Raw genomic sequence first — 23730 nt, 5'->3', positions numbered from 1 at the left:
ACACTGAACGGAGACTTTGTTTTCCATTCTGGCTCCTGGTGCTGAAGTTGCATTTTTTTTTTTAAAGTTGCATTTTAATAATGTACTTGTGTGCATCCTTCTTAATCCACTTTGCAGTCTCTGTCGGCCTGGAGATATTTTTAAACATCGCGTCATCGGATTATTGGATCCACTGCTTTTACTTTCTCAACAGGGTTTCATTAATGTGGTTTTATTGTTTTATAGAAAGGATTCATTTTCTGGAAAGTGGTCTGGTTAAATATTTTACTGTTGGTAATTCGATTTTCTAGAGGTGGCTAAACGTTTTGTGACTGATTCTTTTACCAGCTAAGTGACTAGTTCAGGAATTGGAATACAAGAGCCGGATTGGAGAGAGCATTCATGGTTGTTTAAATTTGCTTTTATTCTCTCTCTCTTTAAGGCAGGGGAGGGTATTCTTGCAGATACATGTATTTCTTCAGTATGTTTGCAAATATCATTTTTAGACCGAGTGGCAGTTACTTTTAAGTTTTGTTGCCTACTTAGATGTATTGCCTTGGAAGCTTACTTCATCTTACTTCATTTTGTACTCTTGTATTTTAGGCAATGTAAAGAAACAAACTTCTAAGAAAAAAACTTCAGATAAGAAAGGAAGACATCAAAGGGAATGGCCTCAGTATTCTCCTCTTGAGGATATTAAGCAGCGGAAAGTATTAGACCTCAGACGATGGTAATCTCTAAAAATCGACTTTTTATTTTTATTTTTTTTTACTTAACCACAATACCACTGTCATACCTAGTGAAGTTAACAACATTTCCTGAGTATCTAATTTCCAGGCTAAATTAAGATTTCCCAGAGTTTTTTGGAAATGTCTTCACACTTGGTTGTTCAAAGTGGGACGCACAATGAACCATGTACTGTGTTTGCTTTCTGTGGCCTCAACATCTCTTTTAAACTGGAACTGTCTCCACTCGACCCTCCCCTGATTGGTCTGGTTTTTTTCCTGCTAGTTGTTTGCATTATTCGTATAACCTCAGTACATATAAACTGAAAGTTAGAAGCTTGGTTAGATTCTGGGTGAGCAGTTTTGGCGAGAATACTGCCTCGGTGGCCCCGTGTCCTTCATACTGCTTCCCATCGGAAGCTATATTGTGTCTGGTCGTCTGATCTTAGAGATCCCAAGAGTGATTACTGGATTAGGGTGTTGACAGCTTTAGCCAACATTGTCAAGTTATTTTTTTCCTCAGCAATCATCAAGTAATCAGTGGGGTGACAGTGGCAGCAGGCAAACATCCAGGTCTGCATCAGCCTTTCACCTGTGGTTTAAGCCAAACTCATTGATGACCCCTGCCTGAATCCTGTTATAAAATGGTGATAGTTCGGAATCCCATCCTTTCTTCTGCCTTTGTGAACTGGCATTCTTTTAAGAAGAAGATCTTTCACTTACCAACTGGGACTATTTGGTTACCTTAAGATATATTTCCTTTTCTAAAGAAAAAAATGTTTAATTCATGATAGTTTTTAAGTATTACTAATCTATGGTTTGAGGTTTTACAAGTTCTTTTGTGTGAGGTTTTAGAAATTTTAGATGTTTTCACTTATTTAATAAATAGTGGACCCTTTGCTGTGGGTTGAGAATACAGAGATAAACAAAACACCGTCTTTGTTGAGAAGAGGGGAGAATGTAAAATATCTCAGGAAATTTGTCAGATAAATTGACACCTAGCATGAGTGGAGGTGTGAATGAATAACCAACATCAGGGGAGGCAGTGGTCACCAGAAGGCTTCTCTGAGGACTGGGGTCTTAAGAGAGGAAATCTGAGAGGATGAAGGGTCTAAGGGTCTTTGAACGGATGCTAGCAACGTGTCCGGTAGGTTGGCAGTGAATTGCAGGGAAGGTGGTGACTGCAAAAGGGGAAACATGGGCCACACACGTCCTGATTTCAAAACATATTACAAAGCTACAGTAACCAAGACAGTGTGGTACTGGCATAAAGACAGACATGTAGACCAATGGAACAGAATAGAACTCAGAAATAAAAAATCATGTAAACAGGCAAATCATCTCCTGCAAGTGTGCCAACACCACAGGATGGGGAAAAAGACAGTCTTCAGAAAATGGTGCTGGGAAAAGTGGATATTCTCATGCAAAAGAATGAAGTTGGACCCTAACTTCACATCATACACAAAAGTTGACTCAAAAAAGATTAAAGACATATATGTAAGACCTAAAACTTTAAAACTCCTAGAAGAACACGTAGGGGAAAAGCATCATGGCATTGGGTTTCGCAGTGATTTCTAGAGTATGACTCCAAAAGCACAGGTAACAAAAGCAAACATAGACAAAGGGGGCCATGTCAAACTTAAACACTTGGTGCGTCGGAGAAAACAATCAGCAAAGTGAAAAGGCAGCCTATGAAGTGGGGGAAAGCATTTGCAGATCATACATCAGATAAAGGCTCAATATGCAGAATATATAAAGAACTCCTACAACTGAAGTTGCAGATAATCATATATGTAGCTCATCTAGGCATTTACCTTGCAATTTTAGTCTTTGGTATCTAGATTTATCTGTCTTTAATTTTTTTCCATTGGTTTAGGTAACATCTACTTTAACTTGTAGTTAGTCATACTTAATCATCTTTTTTAAAATGCATGATTTATTGTTGTTAGACATTTATCATGTGTTTAATAAATATACTTTAAACGTACTAAATACACTAATAGTATGTAATGTACTAAGTATACTACTAATAAAAATACTTTAAATGAATAAAGATTTTACCTTGATTTACATGATCAAAGTTTTCATTATGTTAACGCTCTCAGTTATCATGAGTGCTTTATTTCTATATGCATATTTTGTGTCCATTCAAGTGAAGAAAACAGTCTTTTGTTTTCTCAGGTACTGCATAAGCCGACCACAATATAAGACGTCTTGTGGTATCTCCTCATTAATTTCTTGCTGGAATTTCTTATACAGCACAATGGGAGCTGGAAAGTAAGTATGTTCATTGATTGGAGTCCCTAAACTCCAAAGTTTATTTGGTGTTGCTTTTTCTATAATGGAAGATTTTAAAGAAGAAGAGATTTTTCATTAACTGGGGGGAAAAAAACTGTTGTGTTTTGTTATAGCCTTTTAACTAAAATATATGCATACATTCTTTCTGATAAAATAAAAATTAAAAATATGACTAAAATTGTTTGCAGATCAAACAGCCATAGTAGCAGTGAGACGGGTCATATTTGCATGTGATTGGAATTGTGAAATGAAAGGCGGTGTTTCTTTTGCAGTCTTCCAGCTATCACCCAAGAAGAAGCTTTACATATTTTGGGCTTTCAACCCCCATTTGAAGATATTAGGTTTGGCCCTTTCACCGGAAATACAACACTTATGAGGTACAAAGCCCTCACTTAGAAGCCATACCTTATTTCTAGTTCTGCAAAAGAATAATGCAGTAGATGTATGTGCATTGATAGTAAACCATGTGTCCAGCTGTTTGCACCCAAGCGCTGGTAGATATGCCAGACGTGGGCTCTGCCTGAATTTTTCTGGAATTGAAATAGTGCCTTCTTTGTTAGGGAACTGTTGCTGTGAGCAAATCTCCTTGTTATTTTCAGGTGGTTTAGACAAATTAATGACCACTTCCACGTAAAAGGATGCTCGTATGTTCTATATAAGCCTCACGGGAAGAACAAAACAGCTGGAGAAACTGGTAGGTAAACAGATAGATTTACACACACACACACACACACACACACACACACATATATGCCTTACGATCCATCTCAAAGACTGGTTTTGATTCATAGGACCTGATGTAAACCCTGAACACAGTCTATCACTCTTTGTCTAAGGGGAAATCATAATAAATAATAGTAGTATGTAAGGTACTTTTCCATATACTGTTAAGTATTTTTAGCTCTTCTCATCTTTGCATGTAGAACTTTTAAACCTTCAAGGCATGTCATAAACACTGCCTTAACGCATTGTATTGTTTGGGTCTTGGGAGCTGTGTGTGTGTGGGTGTGTGCACCTGCGTGTATGAGCTTGCCTGCTACTAAAACTCTTCCAAGAAGCAGCATGGAATTTGCAGTTCTTCCTGAAAGGGGATGCAGGGATTTTAGAATATTGGACGTTGGACCTGCAAAATAATGTATAACAATAGGACAATGGACTGTGAAAGAGACAGAGTTCTATTATAGACTCGTCTTGGTTATAACAGAGAGTAATGGAGTTGATCCTAAGGATTGTTTTGGTTACATGCTAGTTAAATAATTTGCATTATTTGGCAATTTCTGCTTTTAAAATTTCACAATAATCTTTTGACATTACAGTCAGAAATCTATAATACAGTGTTAAAGAAAATTTTATTCTGATACTTGTTAAAAGGTAAGGAAGACTTTATTCAAGACTGTTGTAATGGGGTACTGGATGTGAGGGGGAGATCAGGCTCAACCCCAAATACAACAAAGATGGTTGGGAATTTATAGCCAACTAGCAGAGTGAGGGGTTCAGTGGATGGAAAATTATTAATAGGAGACATCAGGGGTAAGGGGATTCTTGCTAAAGTGTTTGCACAGGATTCTTGTAACAGGCAGGCCAAGGGCTTAGACATCGAGGGTGAAGGACTAGGACCTTAATCAGATATCAGGGGTAGGGGAGTCCCTCTAAACTGTCTTCAGCAGGATTCTTGCTAAAACTGGACTCAGCAAGAAGTCCAAGATGGAAGGCTAGTTGGGAAGGGGCTCAGAGATGCCCAATTGAGGTTTGGTCAAGCAGAGAGTCTTTGTCAGTAGAGGGTATATGGTTTACTAAGAGCAAAGACTGTGCATAGAGTGGGTGTGCTTCTGTTGCCCTTTATCATGTGTATCAAGTTGGTGATGAGTCAGGCAAGCTTGGAGTTCACATGTTGGTTTCGCACATACTGGTTTTGTAACCTTGAACAAGGCACTTAGACACTTCGCTTACTGAGTCTAGCATAGACCTTGTCTCCGTATTTTTACCCACCCCATAGGGTCACTGTGAAGATAAAAGGAGACATATTTGTACTACACTTAGCTCCTTGCTTGACACAGAGTAAGGACTCCATAAGTGTTAGCTTTATTCTTACTGACTGAATTCTGTGCGCTTGCAGGGGGCCTGTCTCTGTGGAAAGAGCAGCTTTAAATGGTGTGTCAGTAATTGTTTTTCTTCTTTCCAGTGAGGCTGTCAACACACCTTTCTCAATAATTGATCAGGCAGTTAAAAACTAAGGAAGGCTGTACTTTCCAACATACATCAGCCTTTTTCATTTGAGGAATAGGATAAACAACCTATTCCCTGACTCTTCCCCTCTTTTTTTTAGGGAGGAGGAGAGGAATGGTTGCTGTAATTTCTTCAAATAAATTTTAATACTGTATTTCCCCAGTTTTATTCCTGTTTTCATTTTCCCTGTTACAATATGTGACTCCTCACTGTCTCTTTGTCTGTGTATTTTCTGAAGGATGATTGATCTGCCTCCTTCTTGGAATATTCTTATCTTCCTCTTCAGTAATGAGTGCTCCCTCATGGGCCCTGCCTTATCTCTGATGCTCGGATTCCTCTTAATTCTTGTAGTACTGATTGTTTGCATCTGTGGTTTGGCATTTGGCCTGTGCAGCCTGATATTATGTTGCATCTTTTTAATGTGTCTGCCCAGCTCCTTGACCGATAGGGACTGCCCTCAGTAGTGTTTTGATTCTGTGTGATGTCCCCTGACCTTGCACCTGTGACCCTGGGACTTCTGACTGTATTCAGAGGGAGGAGTGGTACATAGGTCAAACAGAAGTCTTTTCTGTTCCCTCTCATTGTGGAAGAAATGGTTGCAGAGATGGACTGTTCTCATTTATCTGGGATATTCAGTAGTGAGAACCCTTGCCAGCTGTTGCAGTGCATTTAAAAAATACTTTGTCTCTTTTTTTGGTTTAGATTATTTTTATGGGCTATTAGGCTTGTTTTCCACAAAATTTTACACTTTCCTGGGGAATTACACTTCTTTGATTTCATAATTCCCTGGTGCTGGTGGACATGCTTATTTCTAGTGGGACTTCAGTGAATGCAAACTGAGCCCACTCATGAAATCAAAATGAAATTCAGGGATTTTGGTAAAATGAACTGATTTGACTATTGATATGAGTTGAAGTAATTTTTTTAGCGCTTCATAGTAAAAGTTTGTGCCAGAAGTTGTCTACAATAGCTTCAAACTGTTGGTTCACTTTTTATTACTCACTTTCTATTTTATTATTCAGGTAACTTCAAACTGTTGGTTTCCTTAGACATCACTCAATGTCTGAGCCCTTGGTCAAGCTGCCAACATTTGTGCCAGGGATGTCTAGATTCATTTTTTAAAAATTTTTTATTGATTTATAATCATTTTACAATGTTGTGTCAAATTCCAGTGTAGAGCACAATTTTTCAGTCATACGTGAACATATATATATTCATTGAGACATTGTTTTCTCTGTGAGCTACCATAAGACCTTGTATATATTTCCCTGTACTATACAGTTTAATCTTGTTAGATTCATTTGTTTTTAATAGCTAGCTTGAAATGTATTTCATTTAAAAAAAATTGGGGGGGGGTAATTAGGTTTTTCGTTTGTTTGCTTATTTATTTATTTTTAGGGGAAGTACTGGGGATTGAACCCAAGACCTCCTGCATGCTAAGCATGCTCTCTACCACTGAGCTAGACCCTCCCCCATGTATTTAATTTGTATTCTTCTATTTGGTTTTGTAACTTCTATTTGCTCAACAGAGAATAGTTTCCTCTGCCCTGTCCTGACATACCTCGTGTATGTCCCCCCGGGGCCATTGCTACCAGCTAACTCCAGTGTCTTAGTGAGTCTTGGGTGGACTATGTGTTAATATCCTGTTTTCCTCATCCTCTGGTTTTCTCCAAGTCATATTAGGCACAAGGCCAGAAAAATCTTTTTGACGTGCAGTGCTAATATACCCCTTTTGACTTTGGGAGCTCTCTAGTGCTTGCTTAAAGCATAAACTCCTTGGCATCGTTCCAGGCCAGTACACAGTGATCTTTCACTGCTGCCCTCCATGTACCAGCTGTATTTAAAAGATGTCAAGGGAGTAAGAGCCCGGCAGGATGATTATGTTGTGGGATTGCAGACTCTGGTTCTTGTCTTTGAAGGTATAAAAATACATTATGATAAGTTCTTCTTGAGTTCTCTGTAGTTCTTCTATAAGTGATCAGACTTAACAAGCTTAAACTCATACTAAACTAGCTCAAAGAATATCAGAGTGTTGATATATTAACTTAGAGTGAGAAATACAGTATCAAAGGCACCAGAATTCTCTCGCTGGCCGCTGAGGACATGTGTCGCTCTTCACAGCACAGCCAGGCCAGCTAATCCTGGTAGTTTTGTTCTGCTTTCTCTGCACCTTACAGGTCATGGCTCTGCATTTGGTAGTGGTTGCTTTGTCACTTAAGTTTCAGATTTTAGATCTACTCTGGTCTAGATGGAACATCGTTCTAATTTAGTTCCATCTGTAACACATTGATATGCCTTCTCCTAAATAGAATCCCTTTCTTGGATGACTCTTTTAATGTATTAAATACTGTATTTACTGTCTTTTGTTTCAGAGGGTGATCTTTTTCTGACCTTATCCTGAAATTCGGGGGGTGCCCTCCGGTAGGCCTCTCCACACTAACCATGGTACCCTGTATTCCAAACTGGACTGTGTGCTGTTCCTTGAGTGTATCCCTCTCCTCCAGTGAGTCTGTTTTCTCCTTACGCTCTTTCCTCTGTCCAGATTGTTGAAATCCTGCCAGTTTATTAAGTTCTGTCTCTGATGCCACCCCCTCCTTGATTCCTCGAACCTATGTACTCTTTCTCTGTGGAATTCCATCCTTTTTTGTGGCACTGTCGTACTCCACCCTGTATTGAAGGTACTTGTTGTATCTTCCCCACGAGGGCAGCTTGATGCACTGTGCATTTCCTGTCTTTGCTTCCCTGCAGTTCCTGCTAGAGTTAGCAGGTGCTCATAAATTGCTTTCTGAATTGAGTTCGATGAAAATGTCCTCTTAACCTTAGACCAGTGGCTTTCAAAGTATGGCCCCTAGATGAGTAACAGCATCACCTGGTAGCTTGTTAGACATACAAATTCTTGGGCCCCAGCTGAGACCTGCTGGGCCAGTCACTGAGGATGTAGGTACTAGCAATCTGCTATTTAACAAGCCCTTTGTGCTCAAATTTGAGAACTACTCCTGTAGCCTTTCTGAAGAGGTGCTGTCCAACATCATTATCAAGAGGTTAGTCTTCCACTGATGGGGGATTCGGTGATTTTTCAAACTGTGCTCAGTTGAGTGGAATTCTGTGGCAGTGCCTAGGGGCTTGTTCAGGAGGGGGCGGACACCTCGACTCCCTATCCCCTTTTTGGCCACAGTGACTCTGCTTTGATCCTTTTTATGGACTGACCGGCCGTGTAAACTTCCCTTGCAGAAAGGGTTCCATGTCCAGATAAGTTTGAAAATTACTGATCTAAATTAGTAGTTGGCAAATAACAGCTGGTAAGCTGGCAGCCCCATTTTGTAAGTAAAGTTTTATTGGCACTCAGACGTACCCTTTTGCTTACACATTGCCTACGGCTGCTTTCATGCTGTGGTTGCTGAATTGAATAGTAAGCATATTGCCCGTGACCCACAACCTTGAACATGTACTAACTGGCCCTTAAAGAAAAAGTTTACTGATTCCTAATCTAAATGCATCCGAATGTTGTTATGAACCTTGAAGTAAGAAGGAAAAACGTTTCTGAGTAGCTTGATCATTACTCCATAGAAGGAAAAGCGCCTCGGGTGATGAGGGTATAGCTCAGTGGTAGAGCGCACGCTTCGTATGCACAAGGTCCTGGGTTCAATCCCCAGTACCTCCATTAAAAAAAAATTAAAAAGAGAAAAGCCACCTTATGCCCTTGGTCAAAGAGTATTTATACATTTGACAAAATGACATGAATATTAATGAGAGCAAACTTTCATACCTGTCTCATTTGCCCCCGAATATACTTGAGGACATGGAAGTGAGTACTGTTCATAAGCACAGTAAAGAAGTGTCAGCTATCTTGTATTATATAATAGTTGACTTAAGAAAGGAGGAGAAGTGTGCAATACTTAATTTCCATTAAAAGATTACAGTAAAAGTTCATTAAACATTTTATTTATTTGGGCTAACTTTTTGTTTAGTATTTTCACAAGTCTAAAAAGATTTCAAGACTTCTTCCTAAACCAGTTATGTGTATAAACATCTTTAGTATTCGTTGAATTTATGAGTCTAAATCTGTCTGTTTACATTTGCCTCTATCCTGGAACATATCTGCCATCAAGTTCAACTATGGAAATGAAATATTGACCATCTTCTGAATTTTAGTTCTTACAATGCTTCACTTAGAGCTGCCCTCTTGGGTGTCAGTTTTGAATTGGTCAGGGGATCTCAACCCAACACAGCAGAAAGACTGTTTCTTATTATGAAATGGAGATTTTAGGAAAAAAGATTGCATTGTGTGCGGATATGCTCTGGTGGTATGCTAGGAAGTAAAAATCTGTGGGGAAGGCCCAGGTGAAGCCTTGAGGAAAGAGCCGAAGACAGAAATGCTGCTGTCTCCATGAAACTCACAAATTGCGTGTGTCTGCAGGGTGGGGGTGGGGATGGGGATGGGGTCCCACCTCCTTGGCTCTGCTATAGCCATTGACCTGCTGTTCTTGGTCTTCAGCTGTTTCAGTGGCCAGAAAGTCAATCAGAAAAACCATAACCTGCAAGCTTTCATCTACTTCAACCATTCTTAGGACTTCCAGTTTTAATGGGTGATTTGTTCATGAATAATTTAGTTTCTTCCCGGAGATGCAAGTTAATGAAACCTCAGTTAATGGCTTTGAGGACTGTGTACGTAAAAACTTATTTCTTAGGGTAATATTTTTGAAATTATTTAATAATTTATTTCAATCTAAAGGGTAAAACTAATACATCCAGCTATGGAAATACACAAGAGGCAATTATAAGGGGATGCCGTGGTACTGCAGCCCCTCTCTGGGGATGTTCTTGTCGCTTGGCTTGTGAAATCTGTTCCTCTGGTTTGCATGACTTTTGTAGAAAAGATGGAAGTGTGTTTTAGTGGGGGAAAATTTCCATTTTTGGAACTTGTTTGGAGTTTATATTGATCCGTATACCTCAAGTGGCCTTCAAATTGGGATGTCCGTTTTATGGCAGCCAAGCAAAGATGACCACTGTGGGATGGAAAGAACATACTAGAGTGTCTATATTTTAATCTAATTTAAAAGTCCTACTTTTTGTGCATCTTTTATAAAGACATATTAGTACAGTAGTATATATACATAGTTTATAAACAAATATGCTTATAATTGGCATGATTACTTAGAAATTTCTAATGACAGACATACATAATCAGAGAAGTTGAGACCATTGCTGCATACACTAGGTATTAGGTTTTATATGGTAATTAAATTTTTTAGACAAGCACGTGTGTTATTTGAAGGTTCTGGTAAGCAAGGACATATTTCAGTTATTTAGTTTGCTATTCGGTTTATTGGAATTTCAATCTAAAGGGTAAAACTGAAATCCTTTAATTTTTTTAATCTGTCGATAGCGTTTCATCCCCTCCCCCGAGCAATGTCCATGTGTTTCAAGTAATGTCTTTTCTGTCTTCGAGTCCTTAACTAGTTTGTGTAAAGCACAGACAGTGCTTTAATGGTCCCTCAGTTGGTTTTTTTTTTTTTTTTTTTTTTTTTTTTGTAGCATCAGGGGCCCTGTCGAAGTTAACCCATGGACTGAAAGATGAATCGCTAGCTTATATCTACCATTGTCAAAATCATTACTTTTGTCCAATTGGCTTTGAAGCAACCCCTGTTAAAGCTAATAAAGCATTCAGGTAAGCATTTCTGTGTTTTATGTGGGTGCTTCGCCAGGAAAACACGTTGTAGAAAACGTTCACGAAATATTTGGCTTTGTAGAAATTGGAAGACTTGGTGATTTGCTTTCCTTACATCAAATTAAGATTCTTCTTTTAAACATTTACGCTTCATCTTTTGCAGAATTGTGTTTGGTTAGTTGTGCTTTTACATTCTCCACTTAGATACTGTTGTTCAGGGTCATGCCAAGAGAAAGTCACTTGAAAGATCACTTTATGTTTATTATAAAATGGTTGCAAAGGACTTGACACAGTATGTCTCAGTGTCCTCATCCACCATCCCCTAGGGAAAATGTATTATGGAATCTTAGTGTCAAGAATATTGTCGCAACTTAGTACGTTAAAAAGGATTTCCTGTCTCATGGTGAATAACATGGAATTCATCAGGGTCCCCCTTCTGTCCTGGCTACAAGGAAGCCCAGAGCCAATTTTTATTTCTAATGTCAGAAACTATATTACCCTTATGGCTTTGTATGTTTCTTTCTTTGCTTGATCCTGAGTTTCTATTTTATTAACTATGTTTACATGCAAGTAAACTTGTATCTTTTTAGAAGACACAGACCAATAAATAAGAGAAGGAGACTGAATTTTAATACTATTTTCCCCTCCTTAGCAAGTTTTCTTCCTTGGGTTGAGATAATGCCAGGACAGTTAAAAGCAGAGAAGTGTCCTATGTGGGAATGTTGGAAACAGAAGCGATGGGCACTTTGAGTGGAAGGGTTGGGAGGCACGGTTATCCTCACCCAACTGGGTCTGGCTTGTTCAGCCTGGGCGGGTGGCGCTGGTAATTGAGGAGGAGGAAGCAGCACTGCTTTCTCAGTGAGGGCTGAAGGTCAGGCGAGGAGAACATGACTTGGTCGTCTGGGGTTAGATGGGTTCTTTGAGGCTGGAGGCCAATGTGGCCTCTGGGTGGGGGCAGCGATCCGGAAGAACCGGGAAACTGGACATTGTATTTTTGTGAATGAGGAGCAAGAGGAAAACTATGCAGTCTCTCCAGATTCCGAAATCTTCTGTTCATCTCTCTGGCAGGGAGGCTTATTGTGGCTTTTTCTATAGTTTCATCCTGCAGTTTCACCTTACTCCAGACATCTGTCAAATGTAAAACGTGAAAAAGTAGGTACTCCTACTTTGTATCCTTTAGAGGAGGGCTCCTCACTTCTGCCTGCACCTAAAGCCCACCTGAGATGCTTTTACAGCTGCGTAAATCCCCCTCCGCCCATCCCCGTTGTGCTCTATTCCAGACCTACTAGAATTAGAATTTCCAGGGGGTGGGTCTAGGGCATCAGTATGTTTAAAAGTTCCACAGGTATACTGCTGCTTTAGGGTTCTGTTTTTAGGATGCCTTTTACAATTTTTTTTTCTTTTTTTTTTGTGGGGGGAGGTAATTAGATTTATTTATTTTTTTAATGGAGGTACTGAGGATTGAACCCAGGACCTTGTGCCTGCTAAGCACATGCTGTACCACTGAGCTATGTGCCCTCCCACCTAGGAGGCCTTTTGGAACTTTTTGAAAGTGTAGTGAAAGAAGTACAGTTAAGGGTGTTTTTCCCCCCAAGACGCTGAGATGTGGTATATTTCAACTTTTTTGTTCTATGTTTCATAATGGGGGTCAAGACTTAAATTATATTTATGCTTTCTCTTTAATGACTGTCACATATTTGCTCAAGCATGAACTCCAATATCTATTCTAGTATTAATGAATGCTGTCTTTGCATAAACCTCAGTCTATCTTTTATGAATATATAACTGAAACAGTATTGTCAAGGGAGTGAATGACTTTATGAAGCTTACTGTGAATGTATTTTATCTTTAGCAGGGGTCCCCTCTCACCACAAGAAGTAGAATACTGGATCTTAATTGGAGAATCAAGTAGAAAACATCCTGCCATTCACTGTAAAAGGTATGTTAATTCCCCCACTTTTTTTTTTTTTTTTCCAGTTTTTGCTAAAAAGCCTGTGGGGATTTTGATTAGAATAGAATCCATAGAATCCATTGCTTAGTTTTGGGAGAATTACATCTTAACAATATGGCATCTTCCCATCTGTGAACATAGACTGTATCTCCACTTGACTAGAGCTTTAATTTCTCTCAGCAATGTTTTGTGTTTTTTAGCAGTTTTATATGTATTTGGTTAAAAATTTTCCCTGAGTGTGTTTCTTTATGCTATTGTAAATTGACTTTTTAACACTGAAGTATAGTTGATGTACAATATTGTGTTATTTCAGACGTATAGCAAAGTGATTCATTATATATATATATTTTCAGATTATTTTCCATTATGGGTTATTACAAGATATTGCATATTGTCCCTGTAAATTGGTTTTTAAAACACTTCATTTCCCAATTATTTTCTGGGAGTATACAAAAATACAATGGATTTTTCTATATAGGCCTTAAATCTTGCATCTTTACCAAATTCACTTATTAGTTCTAGGAACAGCTTTGCAGTACAAAGCAATTTGTAACTGCATTGGATTTTCTACACAATTATTCATGTTGTTTGTGAGTAAAGGCATATTGATTTATAAGTCTTTTGAAAATGTACTTGGCTCCAATCAAAAAGGGAGTATGGAATGTTTCTACATTAGCCTGCAGGATGTCATCTAAGAGGTTGATATATATTATTTCATACGGAGAGTAACCATTTTTAATGTTGGCAATAATTGGATAAACAGAATTGTCTTAAAAACAATTTATTAAAGCTTAGTAGATGGAATAATCCTGTGATACAAGAATTATTGCATGGTAGTACTGTAGCAAACTGCTCATGTGAAAAGTTCCATTACAGTGGTGTTTTGAACTTAAAATTATGCTTTATCCTTCCTTCTTAACTATAGATGGGCAGATATCGTTACTGATCTAAACACTCAAAATCCAGAATATCTAGACATCCGGCACTTGGAGAGGGGGCTGCAGTATCGAAAAACAAAGAAGGTAAGAACACCATTGTTTTTGAAAGCATTTCTCAGCTGGCCACAGTGCAGTTATTTTAGTCAGCACTCTACGTTGTAAATAACAGAAACCCAGTTCAGATGACTGTAGACAGAAAAGTGAAAATTATATTAAAGACACAGGGGTCTCTTTAAAGGAAGGTGCACGGAGTCTGGCCTGGATCATAAGGGACTGGTACCAGGTAGGAGATTGTCAGCAGGGGCCGAGGAGCCAGTCTGTCCCGTTCTTGGGAGCTGTGTTGTTCTTATCTCTCTTTTTGTCTGGCTGTTCTCTTCCTGAAGATCATCGTCTTTCAACTTAGGTCTCCCTTCCAGGGGAGCAGTCTAGTCTGAGACTGGCCTGCCTCCAGCCCAGTTCTGTAGTCTTGGCCCAGCTTGGCAGGGGTGTTCACTCCCAAGGAAAATTAACTGTGGCCATGGGGCAAAGCCAGGTGTACAAACAAGGCTGCTGGGGGCAGTTCTCAGGGAAAGGTAGGTTCTGTGGACGGATCACACGTCGCGTTGATATCACCTCCCTCACACATGGAGAATGTCTAGGGGGGAGAGGAGGAGGAATGGTCTTGGTGTTTGGATTGGGAAGCTTGGGAGGGTGTAGTGTGTGTGAGTGACAGAAAGGCAGGTGGGGGGAAAGGTGTTTGGCTCCTGTGAGCATTGTTATATTTTTGTAGAGGCAGCTGGTCAGGTAAGATGCTGGATAATGTGATCTGATGATGTCTGAAAGGATAAGTACTGTTTAGAGGCAGGCGAAGAGGGAAAAACAAGGGAATTTGTAGGAACCCACATATTAGTATAATTAATTTCCTATCATTTTTCTTAACCCAACATTTTTTTTTTCTTCTCAGGTTGGGGGAAATTTGCATTGCATCATAGCATTCCAGAGACTTAATTGGCAAAGATTTGGCCTTTGGAACTTTCCATTTGGAACCATTAGACAAGAATCACAACCTCCAACACATGCCCAGGGAATTGCCAAATCTGAAAGTGAGGACAATATCTCCAAGAAGCAGCATGGGCGTCTGGGCCGGTCTTTCAGTGCTAACTTCCATCAAGACTCAACGTGGAAAAAGATGTCCAGTATCCATGAGAGAAGGAACAGTGGCTACCACGGTTACAGTGATTACGATGGAAATGACTGACCATGCTGGGTACCGACAACTTGTGTTTCACACTCAGCTGGTCTACACAGGACTGCGTGAAGGCAGTACCAGATTTTAAGTCTATATGAAATAGGAACAGATCTTGTGGTATAAAACATAACCTTGTAGTTCTCCAGTAAATAAGCGTGTATATGATTATGATGGGTGATTTCCGATATGTAAGCAGATAAGCACAGATTTTTTTTTTGTCCTTTTAAAGTTGAGTATATAAACATTCTGGACAATTTCACAAAGTCCATTAAAATTACATATAAACAAATCAAACTTAATTTCACTCAATAGCATCACAATTGGAAATACTTAAGCATGAAGTGATTTCTTATGACTTGATCCCTAGATGTTTGTTGCAGGGGGTTTTATTCCTAAGCTCAAGATGTAAGGTACTAACTATCTGCCCTTTAAAAAAAAAGTGGGGCTGTTGATTTCTACTTTTCTCTCATGGTCAAAGCTCATTTAAAATGATTCAGTGAGTCTAGAAATTCCTTTACTTGTAGCAGTATCTTGCCTGCCTCCTTTGTTTCCTGATGGACGTTCTCAGGATTCTCAATAAGGAAGCAAAAGAGAAAAGAGTCAAGACACCAATCTTTTCTATTGGTGGGTGACTTAGTGCATCGATTCAGGTATTCTTGAGTTTCATGACTTGGTATGTTACTGTCAAATACTGACAAGAACGTTAGGTCTTGGAAGACTTCTGTAAGTCTACAATAAACCTTGTTTAGGGATAGAGTAGAAGAATAAGTGGCATCTGAAATTTTTATACCCAAGGTAACCTCTGAAATGAGATCTTCTGATATTTGACTGGTCCCTCAGTTTGGAGTCAGATGTTGATAACAGCATTCAGGTTGCGTTAGGAAGGCCACATCACTCAAGAGGGCAACTAGCCATATTCCAGAGTCTGAGCTCTTTCCTTTTTTAAACCATATAGACCATTAGCTGTTGGAAGTGAGTGTTAAATAGTTCAGATAGTGTGGATTTCATGTATTTGAGCTTCTCTCTAGTTGCTATCAATTTTTCTTCTGCTGCCAACCTGTGACTCACCAACAACTGGGATCTCTTGTTCTTCCATTTCAGGGCTGTTCCAGGACTCAAATCAGTAACTTGATTATTACAAGGTGCTGAATATGTTGGTAACCATACTGCAATACACCTCAAGGAGAGGGTTCAGATTTTTATTTTTAAAATATTTTCATTTTCTTCTCTTTTGAATTTTGTATCCATTTATCCACTCAGACATGCCTAGCCTACAGAAGGGGATATATATTATGAAATGGTCTTTTTTTTCTGAAGAGAATATTTTGCTTGAACTGCAAAGGACTGAAAGGAGATTTGTAGGTTGTTGATTTTTGTTACTTCATACTGGAACTTTTAAGAAGTTTTCATCAATAAAGTTTTGTTTTCTACTTTTAATCATGTGAATGTTTTGAACCTTTGTTTTAGGAAGGGAGTATCCTTATAATTCTGTTTGAAGTAGCATATTGTATCTGACTTTTATATTCACTGAGACACTATGCATGATGTCTATAATTTTAGATTTCTGTAAGACTTTATAACAGGAAATAGAAAACTTAATTGTTACATTAGCTTGAACCAAATGAAATTGTCATTTCTGTAGGTCAAACATGGTTGAGGATCAGCAATTTCATATAGTTCAGCCAAATACTTCAGGGAAGAGGCTGGTAGGAAGAGCCAAGAGGAAATAAGATGAATGCAACGTAAAACAAAGAGTACCGTGACATCTAGGAAAAGAGGATGTGTTTATATACACTGCTTATTGGCCATAATCAACTTGTATGAAAGTCTTAATATATATGATCACTTAATAACTTGCCTTACAAGTTTAGCAGTTATTCAAAGGTTTACAGAGCCTGCTCTTTCAGAATCTGTAAGCAAGTTAGTGCATATTTCTCTTTCAAGATTAGTAACATTCCTGTATATTTAATTTCTTGGTCAGTTTTGCTTTGGAGTTTCCACAGAAGCAACAAAAGTTCATACTACTGGCTCTTCTCTAATTAGCTGTATCACCTTGGGCAAGTTAAGATTATTTTTCCTGTGTATATTTCCTCATTGGTAAAATGGGGATAATAGTATTGATTTTATAAATTGTTTTCAAGAATAAGTTAATGCTTATAATGTGTTGAGAACAGTACTTGGTAGACTGAAATTGCTATTTAAGTGGTTGCTATTATTTTTACCCTCAGAGATGTGTATTTTACTGTCAGAATCCTGTTAGCCCTTGAAATAGCAACTAAAGGAAACAATTCCTTGTAAATCAAATATACACTTAGTTGCTGTCCCTTCAAAAGAATTTTGTATTCAAGAAATGTTACTCTAGTTTTAAAAGCACTTAGAGTACTCAAATGCTCACAGTGGCTATTCGTTTTTACCCAGCTCTCAAGTAGTAAAAAATGTTCATTTAGGTCAAATCCTGAAACTGTCAGTTTTCCTGCTAGTATGCCCCATCATTTGGCCAGGCTGGTGCAGCAGCTGTAGTAATTCCCGACTTGTCTTCTCCCGGACACCAGAGGGGCTCAGGCAAGGTGCTGTACAATCCATCACATTCTGTATTTCAGTTTTACCCATAGCGTTCTCCTCCTCAGTCATTCACTTGACAAACTAATTAGAGCACCATTACCTACTAGGTGTTTCACGTTAAATCACTGATCTCAGAACCACCACAAAAAGAAGTGGCATCTCCATTTTATTCGCACTCTCACTGGTGAAGAAACCTGCCTTGTTCATAGGGTGTCTCAGTTTGCTAGAGCTGCCATAATAAAATACCAGACTGGGTGGCTTAAACAACAGACGTTTATTTTCTTGTGGTTACAGAGGCTAGAAGCCCAAGATCAAGGTGTGGACAGGTTTGGTTTCTCCTGTACCTTTCTCCTTGGCTTATGGAAGGCTGCCTTCTTCCTGTGCCTTCACATGACTTTTCCCCTATGCACACCTCCTTAGTGTCTGGTTGTCCAAATTTCCTCTTCTTGTAAGGACAATTCAGCCCATAACACCGGGTTATTACATGGCTCAGGTAGGATCTAAACTAACAACTGCCTGACCTGTGAAGAAGTTCTCTTTCAGCAGGTGCAAGATGCACTGCAGAATTTTAGACCCGATGCTGAAACTGGTTATTTAGGAAATATATATATATAGAATTCCTGCTAAATATCAGGGGTGAGGTATACACACACTCAACAAAATAGTTCCTGGTTTCAATAAGTTTACAGTATACTGTGTTGGGGGGAGACAAAAAATAAATAGGCAATTAAAATAATTCCCACAAAATATATTTAGAAACAGTTCTGGGGATTACTTTACACATGGACGTAGTGCAAATAAGTACTTTGTCAGGATTAACCCTGGCAGAAAATTAGTTGTGACTAGGTCAAGTAAACTTGGTCCCTGGGAACCATCTGTTTGGGCATGAAAATAGTTTTTGCTAAAAACTGATTTTTAAAAACCTTTTCACTGATTTTGAATGTAGTTTAAATAGTTCCAACCTGCACCAGTATGTATGATATGGCTATCGTTTACTACTAGTGGTAAGTACTTTGCATAAAGTACCTCTAACTTTTGCTTAAAACAATCTGCAAGTTTGGTTTTATGCCTGCCCAGTTTACAGATGAAGGAACAGAACCTCTGAACAAATGTGTTTCAAACTACGCTAAACACCATACTGTGGGGCGGTCTGGATTTGAATCCTAGCCTGAGGGTCCGAGCTACTCTGGAAATCAGCTTCCTGTCATTTCTGACTTACAAGCCGTGGAATCCTAAATTTTAGATGCCAGAGAAAACTAAACTATATTTAAAGGGTTAAGATTTTAAATCGTATTACTACGTAGTTACTACAAGTTATCGGACAAATGAAAACTTGTGCGTTAAGAAATAACCACCAAAGCGTCCACCTTTCTACTGTCGCCTCACGTGTAAAAACAATACTTAGTATTAACAGTTTTAACAACTGGCAGTTCTGTGGGAAGAAACTGATACCGGAAAAGCGCCTAGAAAACCGTAAACTCTGCAGGCTGACGCTTTGCGGTGGTGTCAACGTTAAACCGCGACAGCACGCCAGCGCGGAAGAAGCTCCGCACAATACAAGCACTGGGGCTGAACCGCCCCCTCATTTCCGGAGTGCAACGGCGCAGCGGATATACGTCAGCGCGGCGAGCCGGGACTTCCGCCCTGCAAGTCGCATTAGACAGAAGCCGAGGGGTCTCATTTCTCGAGAGTTTACGCACCCACTGGAGGGGACAGGGCTTGTCGAAGGGAAATCTTCTGGCTGTTTATCTTGCTCGTCACTCGGTCGTCCGTTAAGAGCGCAAACGTTTGGGCCACAGCCCTGGGCGAGACGAGGACCTGTTCCTTCTCCCCGCCGCCGGCCATTCTCTGGCCCTGTCTTTCTTCCGCGAGGCAGCGTCAGCTTGTGGGAAGTGTGGTTTTCGCTGGTGCCGGTTTTCCCTGGAAAGCGGAGGGCTTTTTATTGTTTTCCGTCTTTCCTGAGCCGGAGCGGGGGCAGCTCTTCCTCGGGTCCGGGGCGCTGGTGCAGCCAGGTGTGGAAGACTCGGAGTGAAAGGCCTCCCGCGACCCCGCCCCCGAGTTGCGCTCCGGGGACACACCTGCCTGATGGGGGTCCAGGGGCTTTGGAAGCTGCTGGAGTGCTCCGGGCGGCAGGTCAACCCGGAAACGCTGGAAGGGAAGATCCTGGCCGTGGGTATCCTTTACGCGGCGTGGGGGCCTGGGCTGCAGCGATTGGCTCCAGGATTTTGCTCTCAGTTCCGCAGTGGGCGCAGAGTGGGCGTTGGTAGGATGACGGTCTCACTCGAGGGGGTTAGCCATAGAATTTCCATCAAGACGTTTCCTTTCGAAGTGTCTGCTTTCCCGCGGCTTTGCCGTCCCGCCGCTCCGGATTTGAGTCTTGGTTTTATCACTTAGGGGCCGTGCTTTACCGCTGTCTTTGCGCGTTAGTTCTCTCATCTGGAAAGTGGAGGTAGTAATAGTCTACCCACAGGCTTAGTATGAGGAATAAAGGGACTGTTTAAATAAAAAGTTGAGAATAGTCCCTGGCACTGTTAATACCGTAAATCCTAAAAGTATTATCCCTGCTGTAAGGTGAGCGTGGAGAAAACGAAGTAGACTTCCTGCCAGGAGTTTTCCCTGCTGATTTGAGTCTTGCTCCATTTATTTGTTAGAGGAAGAAAACTGTGGACAAGTGTTTGACCTTTTCTTAAAAAAGGAAAAAAAAAAGTAACGTTTGTTATTTCTTGTGAGTTTTCGAGTAGGAAATTCATATGGTACGACACTGAAAAGATTTCAGAAGGTACACAGTGACTTATTTTCCTTCCAGCCTCTATGGTGGATATTTTAAGGACTTGTTTGTGTGCATGTTTGGCTGGTTTTATTTGTGTCTTTAGAATTAAATGTTTTCTTCATTACCAAAACACGTGAAAGCTATTTCTGAAATTTTGATCTTTTTGTTCGTTAAGCATTCTTCATTTTCTTTTACTTACTTTTTTCCTGTTTTCCCCTTCCTTCCTCCCTTCTGGCCTTCCTCCCTCCCTTGGTCTGTTCTATTCCAGAAGCTGGTAGTACCTTACACCAGTTTCTTAAGTGGGAACGTATAAGCCTAGGAGCCCATACTCTGGGAAAAGTGTCCAGTAAATAATTGCTCTCAGGTCGTAAATGCGTTGTCAGAGTATGTGTGGATTCAGCAAAAGGAGCTATTGATTTTAGTAAGGAGACAACTTATACACAACAGAATATTGATAATTTTTTTAAATAAAGTAATATGATGAAGAGGATAATAATGATGATTATAGTTTTTGGAACATGAGCAATTGAAATACATTCGCAATGAATTTTGGCTTAAAAGTTTTATGCCAGGTGCCTTGTGAGAAAGGTTTTTTTTTTTTTTTTTTTTTTTTACAAAGCACATGTGTTATTGCTGCCCTCTGGGGGTTCCTCAAATCACTGCTTTCTGAAGATTTTCCTCATAGAACTGTACGTGGATTGAAACACAGTCTTCAGCTTCAGGAAACCTTAAAACTTAAGCAAAAACTTAGATCATTTTATGTTGCAGCCCATGTGAAGAATTAATAATTTGTAAGATAATTGAGATGACATGTGAACTTAAGCATTCGAATTTGTTAGGAAGTTGTCCAAAATAAAGAAAGATAAAGCATTTAATTTAGATTGTCTATTTTCAGATGACTCAGAAGTTCTTTTGGGACATAAAGTCATTTTCATGGGGTTATTAGGTTTTTCTGAAAGAATGGATCATTTAAAGAAGACTGTTAAAGATACTCCAGTTATGATGGTAACCTCATATATGTGTGTAGGTATATGTGTATATATTTATGTAAAAGGAGTATATTTGGTTGCAATTCTATAATTGATTTTGCTTTGTTTTGTTTTCATGGGAATTTCAGTTCAAATATCTGAAATATATTCAGATTTTTTGGTTTTATTAATGAAGAAATTATCCATGACAACTAGTTTCATACTTTACTCTTGGATCCCTAAAATAAGTTATTTGGTCATCTTACCATTTCTAGCTGAATGTCTTGTTTATTTATACAGTCTGAATGTTTGTGTCAAATAATAAAGAATTAATAGTTAAACTTTTGTCTCTTATGGGCCTTAATATTTGTAAAATGCATTTAAGTTTATTAGCAAAATGTTACACTTTCTTTAGTCTGTGCATACTAATAGGGGTTAGTTAAATTTTACGTTGCCTAACAGCACTAAAGTAATTTACGTTTTTTTCAAAATGTCATTTGTCCTCTGGATCTTATCTGTAAAATGGTTTTTGACTTTACTTCAGATTTAACTTTTCCAGCCCTGAGATGAATTTATTGTTGTCCTTTAATAAACTTACTGAAATTAGACAAATCAAATTACGCAAATATTTTCAGCTTGCCTAATTCTATGTATTTCTTCTTTAAGAATTTCAAGCTGGAAATCTCAGTCCTGGCTGACAATTGGCACTATGTGTGATTAATTTAAAAAAGACCCATCTCTGTCTCTATGATGTAAATTTTCAGGCATACCTATGTTTAGCAATCTGTGTTTTAGAAACTTCATATCCAGTTCTTGATCTGAAATTAGATTTTCTCTTTAATTATAAAATTTAAAGCAAGAGGCCAACTAGAAACTTACTCCGTGCAAACAACAGTGTAGCAACCAGAAACAAGCCGATTAGAATTACGTACCCAATACAATACAGAGCTAAGCCAACACCAAATCCTGCTTCCAAGATGGGACCTTTATCTGACTACATCTCATCAACCTCACTACTGCATTCTGCTTTCACTGGGGTTATTGCAACTAGTTTTAAAACTGGTTTCCTTCTAGTTTATTCCTCGCATATCCACTCGGGTGATCCTTCAGTCACACTCAAGAAACCTTCAGTGACTACACACACACGTCACTTCCTCCTATTGCTCTTCTTGCCATGCACCTGCCACAGTGTCCTTGAATGGAAGTCCACTTCTGTCCCAGGGCATTTGCATCTGCTCTCCCTCCCACCTCACTGTTTACTTGCTCACTCCTCTCATTCACTCATTTAGTCTTGTTACCTCTTCACATAGCCTTCCCTAACTAAAAAGCCATTGACCCTCCAGTCACACTTTGGTTCTTTTACTCTGCTCTGTTTTTTTCTTGGCACTTACCAAAAACCTAACAAATACATCTATTACTTGATTTTCATTGTCTTCCCCACTAGAATGCAAGTTTCTTAGGGATAGGGACCGTATCTGTTTTGTTCATGGCTGTATTGTTCATTGTTATCCCTAGGATCTTGGAAATCCCTGGCATGAAGTAGCACTCAGATGTAGGCATGAATATAAGAATAGCTTGCTTTCCACTAGTTATTTTGTTATATAATGTTTATTACATTAATTGTTGATGGGCCTAATTTTTTATGGTAAGTTAGGTAATGTGCATTCATTTAAATATGGAACTGTTCAGCTCATTTGATAGCAGACCTTTGTTGTCTCCTCTGTGCTCTGGATGAGGGAGAGCAGTGCACAACAGTATGGTTTAGACAAGTCATGGAGCTCAGAGTCTGGATTTTCCCCTGACTAGATTGTAAACTCCATTAGGGGAGACACTTTGTTTTATTCAGCACTGTATCCCCCGTCCAGAGAAGTATTTCTGCCACATAATAAGCAAGATGTTTTTGAATAGGAGTGTATAATTGGAGGTCTTAATCTCGGCTGAGGGAGTGACCTGTAGACCGAGACGTAAGAGTAGGAGGTCACTAGGCTGAGAGATGGAGGAACTGGTTCAGGCTGGGAAGGAGCCTGTGGGAAGACCCTGGAGGCAGGAATGAGCTTAGTGGTTTCCAGGGTTTGAGGGAAGCCCAGTGGCTTGACATGAGACAGGAGAAGGGAGCAGAGGGCAGATCATTCAGGGATTCTTACGTGGTGGGAAGATGTTTTGGATATCATCCTACAGGCAGTGGGAAGCTTTCCAAGGGTCTTCACTACAGAGACATTGTGGGGGCTGCAGTAGCCTGGTAGCCAGTGCAGATGGGAGGAAAGGAGAGGGCCTGAGAGTGGTCACTGCCAAAGTCAACACCTGAACGGTGGGTCAGAGGAGCTGGCAGAGAGACGGAGAGCAGAGAAACCAGCAGACTGCTGTGCCCCTCTCTTACGAGCAAAGAGAAAATAACCTGTTAAAAAGTGTTCTTTTAA

The 23730-nt window shown here is 39.5% G+C and overlaps 1 protein-coding gene and 1 non-coding gene across 9 annotated transcripts in view; both read left to right on the top strand.

The window, feature by feature from the left end:
- LOC102514135 (basic immunoglobulin-like variable motif-containing protein) overlaps positions 1–23730 on the top strand; it is a 54937-nt gene that overhangs the window by 8663 nt on the left and 22544 nt on the right. For 6 of the 8 annotated variants that reach the window (XM_032496692.1, XM_032496689.1, XM_032496691.1 and 3 more), the window contains 8 exons: positions 583–709; positions 2886–2981; positions 3275–3379; positions 3602–3696; positions 10764–10896; positions 12749–12835; positions 13773–13869; positions 14729–16450. In XM_032496692.1, the coding sequence (XP_032352583.1) occupies positions 583–709; positions 2886–2981; positions 3275–3379; positions 3602–3696; positions 10764–10896; positions 12749–12835; positions 13773–13869; positions 14729–15022 (1034 nt within the window). In that variant the 3' untranslated portion in view covers positions 15023–16450. Of the gene's footprint in view, positions 1–582; positions 710–2885; positions 2982–3274; positions 3380–3601; positions 3697–10763; positions 10897–12748; positions 12836–13772; positions 13870–14728; positions 16451–19193; positions 19749–23730 lie in introns of those variants that run through there. The other 2 variants (XM_032496694.1, XM_006195215.3) reach the window with 2 other exon arrangements.
- On the top strand, positions 8818–8889 carry TRNAT-CGU. Its single transcript has one exon. It is a non-coding gene; the product is annotated as a tRNA-Thr (tRNA).

Source organism: Camelus ferus, chromosome 14 (genome assembly GCF_009834535.1).
Source record: "Camelus ferus isolate YT-003-E chromosome 14, BCGSAC_Cfer_1.0, whole genome shotgun sequence".
NCBI lineage: Eukaryota > Metazoa > Chordata > Mammalia > Artiodactyla > Camelidae > Camelus > Camelus ferus.
Note: the sequence above shows the minus strand (reverse complement) of the source record. Positions and strands in the feature narration are given on the sequence as shown.